At 49.3% G+C, this 14,813-nt stretch overlaps 1 protein-coding gene across 2 annotated transcripts in view; it reads right to left on the bottom strand.

Moving 5' to 3' along the window:
* Positions 1–14,813, bottom strand: part of RAB5C (RAB5C, member RAS oncogene family) — a 31,023-nt gene that overhangs the window by 2,249 nt on the left and 13,961 nt on the right. For both annotated transcript variants that reach the window (XM_032789025.2, XM_075059771.1), the window contains 3 exons: positions 6,627–6,890; positions 1,826–1,977; positions 372–494 (listed from right to left, as the gene is read on the bottom strand). In XM_032789025.2, coding sequence (XP_032644916.1) covers positions 372–494; positions 1,826–1,977; positions 6,627–6,792 — 441 coding nt within the window. In that variant the 5' untranslated portion in view covers positions 6,793–6,890. The remainder of the gene's footprint in view (positions 1–371; positions 495–1,825; positions 1,978–6,626; positions 6,891–14,813) is intronic.

Below are 14,813 nucleotides of genomic sequence, written 5' to 3'. Positions count from 1 at the left end.
AGACATCTGGCTGCTGCAGGATGCAGCTCATCTGCCTTGGGGAAGGAGGCAGCTGGCTGAAGGGTGGCATCTTAGCGAGTGTGGGCAGAGCACACCAGCGCTGACGCTTTAGGGGGTCAGCCTGTTACAGTCCCCACCTCTGAGATGAGGCTGCCCCACAGAGGAGACAAGGGCTGTGAAAGGAATGGATGGACACAGGTGGGCTCCACTTCCCTTCAAGCAGGGCTTGGGGGTTACCATGTTGCAGCCACCTGAACATAGCTTTCCCCCAGGGCTCTAATGCAGCCACTTGGATAGGTTTCAGCCTGACACTGGAGATCGAGGAAGGGAAAATTCTGAATTAGGGCAGCATCTGTGCCGATTCCTGTTACCTGGAAGTCCACGGCTCTCTTGCTGGCAAGGTCAGCCTTGTTGCCTGCTAATGCAATTACGATGTTGGGGCTGGCCTGCCTCTGCAGCTCCTTCACCCAGTTCTTGGCCCGTACAAAGGTGTCCTAGAAGGAGGCAGGAGGGAGGGTGAGGGAGGGCAGCCCCTCCTGCTTCCTGCCCAGAACAGAGGCAGGAGAGGGAAGTGATCAATGGCTCCATGTCACTGGCAGCTGATATCAGCTGAGTGCCCCAAGGGTCAGTTATGGGGCCAGTTTGTTCAATATCTTCATTACTTATGTGGAGGATGGCATGGACTGCACCCTCAGCAAGTTCTCAGGTGATGCTAAACTAGGAGGAGGAGTGGTAGATACACTGAAGGGTAGGGATAGGATACAGCGGGACCTAGACAAATTGGAGGATTGGGCGAAAAGAAATCTGAGGAGGTTCAACAGGGACAAGTGCGGAGTCCTGCACTTGGATGGAAGAAACCCAGGCACTGTTACAGACTAGGGACCCAGCGGCTAGGAAGAAGTTCTGCAGAAAAGGACCTAGGGGTTACAGTGGACGAGAAGCTGATACGAGTCCACCATGTGCCCTTGTTGCCAAGAAAGCTAACGGCATTTTGGGCTGTATAAGTAGGGGCATTGTCAGCAGATCAAGGGATGTGATCATTCCCCTCTATTCAGCATTGATGAGGCCTCATCTGGAGTTGTGTGTCCAGTTTTGGGCCCCACACTACAAGAAGGATGTGGAAAAATTGGAAAGAGTCCAGTGGAGAGCAACAAAAATGATTAGTGGGCTGGGGCACATGACTTACAAGGAGAGACTGAGGGAAGTGGGATTGTTTAGTCTGCAGAAGAGAAGAATGAGGGGGGATTTGATAGCTGCTTTCAGCTACCTGAAAGGGGGTTCCAAAGAGCATGGATCTGGACTGTTATCAGTGCTATCAGTGACAGAACAAGAAGCAATGGTCTCAAGTTGCAGTGGGGAAGGTTTAGTGGGATATTGGGAAACTTTTCCAGTAGGAGGGTGGTGAAGCACTGGAATAGGTTCCCTAGGGAGGTGGTGGAATCTCCTTCCTTAGAGGTTTTTAAGGTCAGGCTTGACAAAGCCCTGGCTGGGATGATTTAGTTGGTGTTGGTCCCGCTCTGAGCAGGGGGGTTGGACTAGATACCTCCTGAGGTCCCTTCCAACCCTGAGAGTCGGATTCTAGTCAGCAAGAATGGCTTGCCTCCAAGCACTGTGAGCCAACGCTCAGTGGCTAGGTCACTACAGAACCAAGGGGAAGTGACACATGGGGAGTGTCAGAGGAAGGACTAGACACCTGCCCCCCCAACTGCTGGCCCCCAGTCTTGAGCTGTCACCATCCCTGCAGCGCCCTAAGGAGCAGGATACCCAGATACTGGGCCTTCTCCCCTCCAGCAAGCCGGTCTGTGGCCAGCATCTCAGTACTCACTGTGTTGGTGATGTCGTAGACGACAATGGCTGCCTGGGCCCCCCTGTAATACATCGGGGCCAAGCTGTGGTATCTCTCTTGTCCTGCTGTATCCCAGATCTCAAACTTCACCGTTGTGTCATCCAGACAGACTGTCTGCGTTAGGAAGGCAGCTGCGGGAGAAGCGGCTGGTCGGTTAAGGGAGTTGGACAGCCCTGGGTTAAGCCAGTTGGCCTTTGAGAACCTGGTTCTCTTTGCTCTAGAGACACTCTCACCTCACCTCCCCACCCCATGTTCACTGCCTTTATACGGCAGGATTTGTACCAAGGATGCCGCAGGAGGTACCCTCTGAAAACTCCTAATCCGCTGCATATTATCCCACTGAAATGCGTGTGACATCACTGCATGTCAAAGGAGGAGATTAGGCTCTACAGTTGTCACTAAGATGTTGTAGTTCCAGGAAATGCTCAAACCCACTGCTCAGAGAAGACCCCTAGCACGCCAGCCAAGAGCCATTACTTGCTGAATGGGACATTTGCCAGCAGAGGGAAGCCATGAACAGGACATTTACAGTTCATCTGAAGGACAGTTTGGAGCTCCAGTACACAAGGGAGCTGCCTGCCCTCGTGACCCAGCCAGGGGGTTTCCAGCAGAAAGGGATGGAGTGTCCCTAACATTCTCTTCCCAAGGGCACCAGAACAGGGGGACCAGAGGGCTACAGCCCCACCATTTTTTACCTGCCTTAAGGGCCCGTGACTGGGGGAAGGAGCAGAGAGAAGCGAGCAGGGGGCAAGGCCTCAGGGGAGGGGCAGAGCAAGTATGGGCCTTGGCTCAGGTGCTAGTATCCTCCACTTCCCCCTCCACTTTAGGGAGCTTCCAGCACTTGCCTCTTCCCTACAGTACTTGAAAGACAGAAAAACATTGAACTGGAGGTTTTCCAGCCACTCCAGACTGCCAGAAGCTATCGGTGAGAAATCTTTTCTGCTTTTAAACCAATTAGTCTTGGTAAAGTTTTGGAACTAGCTTGCTGTTTTCTCCTTCTCTCTTTTGTAACCACTTCTGATTTTTATGCCTTACCACCTGAGATCTCTCTAGTTAACACGATTTAGCTAAACCCGTGTGTTTGAGAAACCTCTCCTGGGGATAATAGCTGGTGCATGATCCCTCCCAGTGGGGAACGATGGACCATCTCTGAGCTTATCCTGTCCAGGAGGATGCTGAGGAGAACAGTATTTTGAGCATCAAGGCTGGGACTATACGGGTGCTGCCCTTAGGTAATTCATGGAGGGCTGGAGAGCATGTGCATACTCAGCTGGGTGGGATCCTGCAGGCCGAAGGCGAGGGCAGGCCAGGAGTGGCTGTTCGGACAGCCCAGCAGTGTAAGAGGCACTCCGGGCTACAGGGTTATGGGGACACAGCAGCCCAGGTTGCACCCTGGGGAATGTCACAGCTAAGAAATGAGGAGATCCATGTAGTAGAGCCATCCTGGCTCCTTGGTCAGGTTCGAGCTGCTTGTTCTTACGCCTCCTTACTCTGAATCCCGTTTCTGACCACGATGCACATCACAGCTAGCCCCTTGCCAGGCTGAGAGGTCACGAATGGGTGGACAATGGAGCCTCTCTCTCCTCAGCAGCTGGGGGTCAGGCCAGAGCTGGTGGAGACATGCTGGCAGGGTGATGAAGAATTAAGTGCTATGCAGGCAGGTGCAGGGTATTCTGGGCCAAGAGGGCGTCAATGCCCAGGTTGCTGATCCAGTAGAACACGCTGGGGCCATGCTCCACTCCCGAGAGACCTGGGTCAGAGATGGAGATGGGTGTGTCTGGAAGTGGCTTTCTGGGCAGAACAGCTGATCCAAGCACACCCATGTGGCTTCACTGAAGCAGTAAAGATCCTGAATAGATTTGCTAGCACATCCACGTCATTCGGCTGGCATGACTAGCGCATGCGAGTGTCTAGTTCTGCATGTCTCACTCAAGTCACTGACCATACATCAAGGCACCAGGCTGATGTCTCTTCCTGTTTTTACACACTTGGAAAGGTCCCCTCCACAAAGTGAAAGGTAACACTGCCCTTCCAGCTAGAGGGCCACGCTCTAACTGCATCACTTCCCTTTCTGCCGTTCCTGATGGAGGGCCCAGGCCTGTCGTGCACATCCATGCACTGGGGGAGCGTTCAAATGGCCCCTGCACCCAGGGGCTGTAAGGGGAGAGCTGCGATCACAGGCACACTAGCGCATGCTAGTGGAGAGCTGGGGTTTGGACCTTCCTGAGGTTTGTGGACAGGCCAGGAGTTCTCTATCAGGCAGGCCACTCAGTGTTGAGAGGGGCTCAGTCGTTCAACAGCTTCCTCTTAGCTACTCTGGCTCTAGTTATGCCCTACCAGGAGGGAGGCTGAAGCCTTCCATCTCACCTCTCCAATGCATGTAAAGTTACTTCCCAGCAGCGTGTGTAAGACGAGCCAGTTTGCCAACACTTACAAGTGATGCTCAAAGCCAAGTGGAGGCTGATTTTTACATGAAGCCTGCAAAGGGGTTTGTATGCAGCTCACCCCTGCCCCCCTTCTGAAAAGATTACTCTGCACAGGAAGCGCCTTTTGTCTTAACCTTTTGAAGGGGCCCTGGAAGCTTCTCAACAGCGGGAACACTTTAGTACACGCTACCATTGGCCAGCAAGCAAGGCTCTTCAGCCAGGTAACTGCAGCAAAACGCGCTCTTTGCCAGTGGCCCATTTACTCTGACACAGACGGCATCAGACAGTCATTTCTAGAGTTCCAGAAAAAGCTTTCCCGTCTTGTTAACGTTCCTCCAAACGCCCCTGGGAGCTCTATTCGGCAGCCCTTCATGATATTCAGCCTCCAGTTTTCCTTTACAAATGGCAAAGGCCAGTTTGCTTTCTGGTTGTTTAAAATCAATACAAGGCTGAGATTTGACAACCATCAAATCAAGTAGGATGGGTGTTAAATTAGCTCTGTTTCCTAGGCCCGACACCCTCAGTCAGACACAGACATGCCATCGAATGTCTGAGGTAAACTGTGCAGTGCTCAAAGCGAGCAAAGGCAGAACACTGGGCTGGATAAGCAAGATTACTGCCAGCGGTTCACCTGCTCCAAATGGAAGAGGCTGTTTGTAGGACAAGTCTAAAGGTCCTGCTTGACTAATGGAACATGCTTTCTTCAGCTCAGATGAATGCACTGAAAGCAATCAAGGTTCCCCAGTCCCACTGACTCCAGAGAATATTTGTGAAGAATTGCATTTCTGTACTAGAGAATTCCTAAACCAGATATTCTGACTTAATGCCAGAGAGAGGCCAACTATGAAGTTATTTTCTACATTGGGTTACACTGGGAAGCAGTGGAGAATTGACAGCAGTTAAGTAAAATGGGAATCAGCCACTACAGCCTCCCTGCTGACATGGAAAAACCATTCGAACTGGAAAAGGTACAGAGAAGGGCAACAAAATAATCAGGGGTCTGGAACAGCTTCCATATGAGGAGAGAGCAGAGACCAGGACTGTTCAGCTTGGAAGAGACAGACAACTAAGGGGGGATGGATGTCTAGAATATCATGCCTGGTGTGGAGAAAGGGAGGAGTTATTTACCTCCTTGTATAACACGAGAACCAGGGGTCACCCAATGGAATCAACAGGCAGCAGGTTTAAACACAAAACATAAGGAAGAACTTTTTCACGCAATGCAGAGTCTACTGTGGGACTTATTGCCAGGAGACGTGTATAACTGGGTTCAAAATTAAAATCAGTCAAGTTCATAGTGGGAAGGTCCAGCAATGGCTAGCAAAGATGGTCAGGGTACAACCCCATGCTCGGTGTCACTAAACCTCTGACTTCCAGAAGCTGGGACTGGATCTCTTGTGCCCTGTTCTGTTCACTCTCTCTGAAGCTTCTGGCACCAGCCACTGTTAGAAGTGAGCATCCTCATATTGGTAGATGGACCACTGGCCATATTGGATCAGCCCAGTCTTATGAATTCCTGCCAGCCCAAGCTTCCCATCCAGCAGCAGGAAGCACGATTGCCAAGTCAGACTAGCTCAGGCTGCCAGGTTCATTTCAGATGTTTTCAAGCACAGCAGTGTCTGAGCACAGCATCTCTGCCACAGCTGACTGTGGACTGCAGAGTGGCAGCCAGCTGTGCGGGAAGGGAAAGTGAGTTAAGAACACTGGGGAAACCCCATGCTCACCACGGCACAGCAGCAGCTTTCTAAGAAAGTCATTTCAAGATCTCCTTCCCTCAGGGCAGGGGTTCCCAGCTGGCAGAGTGCTGGTTTGTGCTGAGCAGACTCTCCTGGTTCCCCGTTGAGAACACATTAATCTCAGCATGAAGTATGTTGGGTCTCAGTTAACTTTTCCACATAGCAACAACGTAATGTGCCTGTGACAACTTCACCCATCGCAGTGCGAGGGGACACTGGAGCAATGTCGTCAGCTTATGAAAGTGTGAGGATTCCAGAACTCCCTTCACCGGCTTTGGAAAGAGAACAGGATGAGTCTACCTACCCCACACCTAACACTGGGATCCATGTCAGCCTTTAACGGAGAGGTCCTTTTATCCCAAAACTGCAGAGGGCTTTAATGAACACTTAAGGCAGATCCTGAACTGCTGAGCCTAGCAAGAATTACACTTTTTCTACAAATCAAGAACTCCGGCACGGGAAGGAACTAGCCCAAGGTGAGCGTCAGTGGCCCAACTAGGGAGTTCTGAGCTCTAGCCTAACCTCTGCATTAGCCACTAGCCTGCTCCTTTGAAACCAACCCTCTAGCTCATGGACCAGGACTCTTGCAGCTTCCCCATCATGGCCCTGAGCACTCACCTCCGATTGTGCTTTCTTGGTACTCGTGAAACTGGCCCTTGACAAACCGCAGGACGAGGCTGGATTTCCCCACTGCCGACTCCCCCAAGAGGACAAGTTTAAATTGGCAAATTTTGTTTCCAGCAGCTGGTCCATTCGGTCGAGCAGCTCCACCTCGCCCCGCCATGGTCCGTTACAGTGCAGCAGTGCCAAGAGCAGACTTCAGGGGCAAGGGGATTGTGCTAGTTGTGGACTCCGATGCACTCAGGGAAGGTGGGTTTCCAACTGGAAGAGGAAGACATTAGATTGTGCATTAGCAACCCCTGAAGAAGGATTTTGGTCTGATCATGAATTCCAGAAGCAAGCTCATCTCCTGTAGGAGCAGGAAGGAATCCCCTCCCACTCAATCAGAAATCTCCAAGTAAACAGGGTACATTAATCGGTCCATCCTTGGAGGAAGGATCAGGTATTTGTTAATGCTCAAGACCCTCCCCCCTCAGCTTGCCCTCACCAGTGATCTCACTGAGTACTTTGTCTGAAGTGAGCCCCAGATTCTGGAGCCTGCCATCAGGGACACTAGCCATGCACCATGCTCTCCTTGCTGCTAAGACAGGTAGCAGAGAACCCTAGAGCAATTCCTGCCAACTGTTTGGATACTTGCTACTGAAAACTGGATCATGAACAGACTAGTTTCATACAGGCTACAGATCAGCCAAGTTGCATGAGCCTCCTCTCCCCCCACCCAGCCCCTTTGTGAAACTGGGCTATGGCAGAAGTCATTATACCCAATACACACACTAGGGTAAGTCACGCTAGCTACACATGGAGTGGGATTAACCCATCTTCAGTGCCTTGGCATGTACGGTACAACAGAGCCCCTTTCCTCCTTTATGAGCAAATTGAGTATCAAGCCACCCCCATAAAGTGAAAACGTGGTCTGAGCTCTTAAGCATTCATGAGCTTGGGTAGCTTAGCCAAATGCAGTCTGTTAAACCAGGGGTTCCTGAAGCACTGGATGGTCCAGAGCTTGGAACACAGGAAGCCATGGGGAGTTGGGGTGTTAAGGGCAGAGGATCTTACAAAGTAGTCTGTATGACGACACACATTAAGAATCATATTAGAATCACACCACTAAGGAAGTCAAAAAAACATTTATTCTGTTTGGATGGGAAGAGACACTCCCAACTAAAAAACACAAGAACAGCCAGACTCTGTCAGACCAATGGTCCATCTTGCCCTATAGCCGGCCTTCTGATGGTGGCCCATGCCAGACGCTTCAGATGGAATGAACAGAACGGGGCAATTTATCAAGTGGTCCAGCCCCTGACATCCATCCCCAGCTACTAGGGGTTAGAGGTTTAGGACACCCAGAGCATGGGGTTGTGCCCCTGAGCAACTTTACTACTAGTCATTGCTGGACCTACCCTCCATCAATTTCTCATTCTTTTGTGAACCCAGTTATCCATTTGGCTTTCACAACATCCCCTGTTCGAAGAGTTCCACCGATGGACTGGGCATTGGATGAAGTTTGTTTTAAACCAGCTGCCTATTAGCTTCATTGGCTGATCCTGGATTTGTGTTTTATGTGAAGAGGTAAACACACACACACCCCCACACAACCACCACCACCACATTTACTTTCTCCACACCAGTCATGCTTTTACAGTTCTCGTATCTCCCCCCAGTCATCTCTTTTTCGAGATGAACAGCCCCCATCTTTTTAATTTCTCTGCATACAGAAGCTGTTCCGTACCTTCAGTCAATCTTGTTGCCCTTCTCAGTACCTTTTCCAACTCTAATACATCTCTTTTGAGATAGTTAACCAGAATTGCAAGCAGCATACAAGATGTGGGCATGCCACGGATTTACATATGGCATTAGGATAATTCTGTCTTATTATCTATCCCTTTCCTCATGGTCTCTCACGTTGTTAGCTTTGATTGCTGCTGCTGCACACTGAGCAGATGTTTTCACAGAACCATTCATGAGGACGCCAAAATCTGACTGGTAACTAATGTAGACCCCATGATTTTGTATGTACAATTACGATTATGTTTTCCAATGTGCACTAGTTTGCATTTATCAGTAGTGAGTTTCGTCTGTCATTCTGTCACCCAGTTTTGAGAAATCCCTGCTTTGGATTTAGACTCCTCCCTGTAGTAGACAATGCCCCAGAGGCTGTGAAGGGACCAGTGTCTTATACAGTAGCAATCACTAGAGCTCCTGTTGATTTCTAATACCGCTAGTATGGAGAAGCGAGAACAATGACAAAAAATGGACCAGTTATCAATTTTGGCAAGGGTTATATAGTAGAACCTCCAAGTTTTATGCAAATCTTCTATTCCTGAGGTGTTCATAACCTTGAACAAAACAATGTTTCTTTCAAAAGTTTTCAACTGAACATTGGACTTAATACAGCTTTGAAACTTTACTATGCAGAAGAAAATGCTTTTAACCATCTTAATTTAAATGCAACAAGCACAAACAGCTTGCTCATCTTGTCCAGTCTTTATTTTTTGGTAGTTTATGTTTAACAGTATGCTAACTTTTGTCTCTGCTGCTACCTGATTGCGTAATTCCGGTTCCAAATGAGGTGTGTGGTTGATAAATCAGTTTGTATCTCTGGGGTTTGTAACTGAGGTTCTACTATATGCTTTCAATCACTGTCCAGTCTGTCACTTCAGTCCATCACATCATTCCAGCCTATGCCAAGCTGCTACTCATGCTCTTCACCACCCCAATACATGCATGCATATTTATACACACACACACAGGACCGGTGCTAGTGTTTTTAGCACCCTAGGCACACAGCCATTTCGCTGCCCTGCGTGCTGGTCCGCGGCTCCGGTGGAGCTCCCGGAGGCGTTCCTGCGGACGGTCTGCTGGTCCGTGGCTCTGGTGAAGCTGCCGCAGCCGTGCCTGCGGGAGGTCCACTGGAGCCGCAGGAGCAGCGGACAGTCTGCAGGAACGCCTGCGGCGCCTCCACTGGAGCCGCGGGAGCAGGGCACCCTCCACAGGCATGACTGTGGCAGGTCCACCAGAGCTGCCTGCCGCCCTCCTGCTGGCAAAAGGCCACCCCCCAATAATCCTGGCTCCCTAGGCGATTGCCTAGGCCGCCTAAATGGAAGCGCCGGCCCTGTACACACACGTTACCATCCAGATCTTTTTACCTGAGTGCACTGGTATATTTATACTTCTCACAGTTCTGTTCCTCTGACAGTAGAGGTGCAATAGTAAGCCAACACTTTAGATTTATACAGATAATCCTAAAGGCACAAGTAAAAGCGACAGGCAAGTTGTATCACAAAACAGACAAAGCCCCACAACTGTGCCTCCTCCAGCCACATAGCACTATTCACTGTAGGAGAAGGATAATTACCTTGGCTTGCAGCTATTAATGGCTCTTTTCCTTTAATATCTATTTTATCATTTTGGCCACAGTGAAGAATTTTTAGCACAATCAGATACGAAAATAGTTATTTCCTTATCAGCACTTCAGCTTCACAAGTGAATGTGCTTCCAGTTTGATGAAAAGCAGCCTAAGAGAAGCTTTGAACAGCCAGGGTTGGAGTCCCAAGCATGTCCAGCAGGACTCCCTTTTGGAAGTTTCCTGAAAAGAAGCTCTAGCTCAAGCCTTCTCAAGCAACAGACTTCGAGGACCCCAGGTCACAGAGCTCAGATGTCAATATCTTCATTTGGAAAGACCTACTTAGATAGAATCACTTCTCAGCCAGCACTTCACCCAGCCACATCTTGGGCTTGGTCATTAGGATTCCCAGCTGCTCCAGATTACTTAGGTGTCACTGGACATGCTGTAAGGAGCAGTCCAGCTTGGGCTGCCAGAGATGGCCTACAGGAAAAAGGCTTGCTTTGGAAGCTCTGTTTGGGATTGTACCTAACTGTGCTGTATATAGACACCGAGGAGTTAGAGAATAGAACCCTGAGCTTTCTGACCCTGAAGAAACTCTGGGGGTAGCAAGGAGGTTTGGAAGAGACTTCAGAACTTCAAGCAGGACTAATCTTGCTTTCAGGTTGAGCTAGCTAGGAGACTTCCTGCAGGACAAGCCACTTGAGACTAATCTCTTTGGAGCAGGAGCAGCTTCTGAGAGGCTGTGTCCCTAAACAGAATGGAGCCCTGATTTGGGGAGCATATCTGAGTAGTACCACAACACAAGCACTACTTCAGCGATCATCCATCAAATGTCACATTGCCAAGACATGTGAAGAACCCCGATCAGTAATTACTGGTTTATAAAGGCAGATATGGAAAGCCACTCCCACACCAACTCAGGACAGGATTTGGGAATGTGCATGTATAGAAACAGTTACATTGATGAAGATTTCAGCTGCCGATCATAGAACATGAAAAAAGAAGATTCACCTGTTATTTCTTACAGTAACAGTTCACAGCAGGGCCCTCTTGGCTCCTGCCAGGCTGAGATAAGTCACTCAGACCCTTGGATTCTGAAGCCACTGGTGCTTTTATTTACATGTTTGTGCTCCCACCACCTTCTCACCATACAGCATGTACAGCTCTGAGTTCCTCGTGTCTGAACCCAGGAGGGAAGAGCTTTCTCCTTGCCCGCACCCCCTCACTCTCCTATTGTCCCACCTTTGCTTCCTTCTTCCCAGCTTCTTGTATAGCCCTAGGCTGGCAGCTGGCTCTCAATCCTCAGTTAGGGCAGATTCCTTCTAGCCAGCTCCAGTTTATTCATTTAACTGGGGCTGGCATGGTAAGGGGCTGATTCTGCACTCTTCCTGCTCTGCACCTTGTCACACACTTACACTAGTGCAATTACTTAGCAAAGCCCAGGGTTTGGAGTTCAGCATGCTCTAGTCTATGATGTCACGTTCATAGGTAAGGGAAGCAGCACTGGATCCCCCACAGTTCATCTTGTCAACAAATTCCAGCAAAACCATTCTTCCAGGAACAGTTTGTCTAGAATGATTCCTGCAACAATGCTAAAATTTATCACGACACTACTGACAACCAAGTTATTACAGGCAAACGGGACTGGATGCAAGGTTAACTCCACCCAGGGATGCTCATTTGAATGTGCATTATAAAACTGTCCATGTAATGAGTGACTAGAAAGCTAGGAATTTTTGCCACAGTTCTCTCTGCAGAGAGACGGAAAGCCATGACAAACCTTTCACATGATTTCCTTTGGAAGGACCATCTTTCAACAGAAGCCCATCTGTACAAGACACTGCTGGGGAAAGAGCGATTGATTTGCTTTTGCAAACAGTTGCTTATTATCCTGTTTTTCTGTTAAATGTCAATGCTCTGCTATAAAAGAATCATACCCGATGACATTAAGCATTCATTCATTAGGAACAAAGGAAGCGTGCACTGTTCCTGATGCAGAACAAGGAGTGAACACCCCTAGAATTCAATGACTACTCACGTCACCAACATTCCCAGCTGGATAATGCAGTGAATTCAGGGTCCTGAAGCACTAACCCTTGGTCACACTAGCTAGACAGTCCTGCCAAGAATTGCTATGTTTGGGCACCATGCGTGAGCTGCACCTGTAAGCCCTTGGTTTGTCTTTTCAACATCCATTGGGATAAGAACAGAGCTTCCCAGCATTCCTCAATCCTGTTCTGGAAAGGCACTTCTAGTTGTAAGATGTTATAGGTCAGCCCCCCATGTCCTCTGAGAATGCTAGTGTCACGGAGTCCCCGGGCAATGCTCTGGAACTGCTCCCCACAAAGCCAGTCAGGACTTTGGGGAGCCTCCTCTCCCTTGGAGCAGACTTGTTTCCCTTATGCAACTTGTTCAGCGGCAAGAAGCTCACACGGCTACACTCCTGGGTCTCTCCTTGGAGCATTCGCATCTCCTCCCTCGTGGGCTTCCCACAGCGGCCACACAAGCGGGGTCCTGGGGAGCCACAGGTTTCGCACCCCACTTTGCAGTCAGACGCTGTCCAGCCAGCAAAACAGAGGTTATTCGATGACAGGCAGAGTCTAAAACAGAGCTTGTAGATACAGCGAACCAGACCCTCGCCGGGCCATTTCTGGCGTGAGCCAGACCCTCTAGGTCTGCACTTCACCCTTATCCCAGTAGCTCAGATCTAAACTCCCTCCAAGCCCCTCCTCTTGCTCAGCTCCTTCCCGGGCCAGAAGGTCACGCTGATCCCTGTCTCCAACATTTCAGCTGGCACTTTGCAGAGGAGGGCCGGCCACAGTTGCCTAGGAGCAAGGCCCGGTGTAGGGGCACTGGCCCCTCCTTATAGGCCAATAACCCTTATCCATGCCTAGGGGACACTGAGGCACCAACACAGTATTCAGAGCAAACATTAGGAACAGTCCCAGTTCGTCACAGCTAGCAAGGATGGGATGGTTCTGGAGACACTGAGATGTCACTTCACCAGAAAGTCTTGCAAGACTGACAAGATGGATGTTCATTACTTCTTGCCACAGACAATTTGGTTCCCATCCAGATCAGTGATGTGTATGTGAAAGGCTCTGCCTTCGTACCAGGCAGAGGCACTTGGCCTCCTTCACCCCTCAGAATTTCTCCCCTAATCATGTAGCCCTCCTGGTGGTGGAACAGCTTTTGCTTGTTTAACCTTGTCTTGGTTTAAGAGGGCAGCTTCTATCAGCAACATGCAAACACTAAACTGCTATTTCAGTTCGGTCACATTCTGCACATTGAATACCATGCAAGTTATTCCTCAACCAAACAATGACCTCTGAAATGAGATTGGGAGATTCCCAGAGCAGGCAACAGAAGGAAACAAGTTTGCTGGCAACATGAAGTCTCAATGTGACCCATATTCCTATTTCACCACCTCACAAGTAAGCAAAGACCCAGGATCCTGCAATCAGGAAATATGACATAAGCCAGAGCAGAATCACCGGAGGAAGTACAGCTTGTACGACTGTTCTCAGCAGGCACCAAGTCACCCACTCTCAAAGAAAAGTTTATATGCAGACCGCATGGTCCAGGGTTTGAAGCATCTTACTTCTGGGACTAGACTACTGGCCAAAGATGCAATACCTTGTGCCTCCATAACGGTGGCCCCTCCACATGTTTCGGGGATGTAAGGGCCAGGAGAAGCCTGGCATTGCTTCTGTAGGTGTTCCACAGGGAATGAACTTGTGTTCAGGGTTGGAAATGCAGCACCTTTTATCAGTGCTGGAGCTGGTTAAAGGATGATGAACATATGCATTCTATTCTCTGCTCCAGAAGAATATTTGAACCACAGTAGCTCAAATCGGGCACCAGGGCCATATTTTGCTAGGCACTCCACACAAGCTCTCTTTAGGTCCTTGACATAATTCAGCAGTGCACTGCTGCGTCTCGGTCCCAAAGCAAGCACACACCAAACCAGTACAGAAGGGATCATGCCCAACACTTCACTTGGAGAAATTCCCTGACTTCCTGATGCCAGCTGTAAGCAGTTTCTTGCAACTGTAACTTGGACCTTTCTCAAGCCTTCCCTGACAGCTACAGTGAGATCTGACAATTGGAAAAGCACTTTGATTGCATCCAGAAGCATGGATATAAGACACAATGAGAGAGATGTCATGCGGCAGGGAAGGTACAGCAAGTATTTGCTGTTTCTTGCTTGGCTTTAAGTGTATTTGATGTCTTCCGGCCTACAACTAGGTATAAAAACATTCGGAATTAAACTCAGAGTTGGCAAAGGCTTAAAGCAGCACAAGTAGCTAACGGATTTCAGACAGAAGACAGTTTATATAATTAGCCACAATAAAAATAGTGTTCAGTTTGTGCATGTGCCAAATATGGGTGCAGCTCTGCTCTCACAAGATGTGCTGTGACGCATGGTCTAACATCAGTAAGCGTATGGAAGTTCAGCAGCTATGTCCACACTATGCCTTGCTGCAGATCAGCTCCCGCCAGTCACAAAAGCATTTATTTTACAAGCCTTTTGCATGAAAATCTGCAAGTGAATGGACAGTGGTTCTTTGGGTCAATAGTTCTCAGCTGAAAGATGGACAACTTTAAACTAAGTAGGTGTGCTGGGACATGGGGTGGCATGACAGACAGGCTGCCAATTCTCATCTCAGCTTTAAAGGTATGTTCACACCACACATAGGGAGTGGGCCCTACTCCAGCTACTGTGGAAGTTCAAGTCCCCAACCAGTCAAGCAGGCATTCTTGAGGGCTGATGGACTCATGCCCCCACACAGTTAGATTGGAGTCCTCAGTTACACTTGCTGGAACAGGAGCTTATT

This window comes from Chelonoidis abingdonii, chromosome 21 (assembly GCF_003597395.2).
Source record: "Chelonoidis abingdonii isolate Lonesome George chromosome 21, CheloAbing_2.0, whole genome shotgun sequence".
In the NCBI taxonomy this organism is placed as follows: domain Eukaryota; kingdom Metazoa; phylum Chordata; order Testudines; family Testudinidae; genus Chelonoidis; species Chelonoidis abingdonii.
Note: the sequence above shows the minus strand (reverse complement) of the source record. Positions and strands in the feature narration are given on the sequence as shown.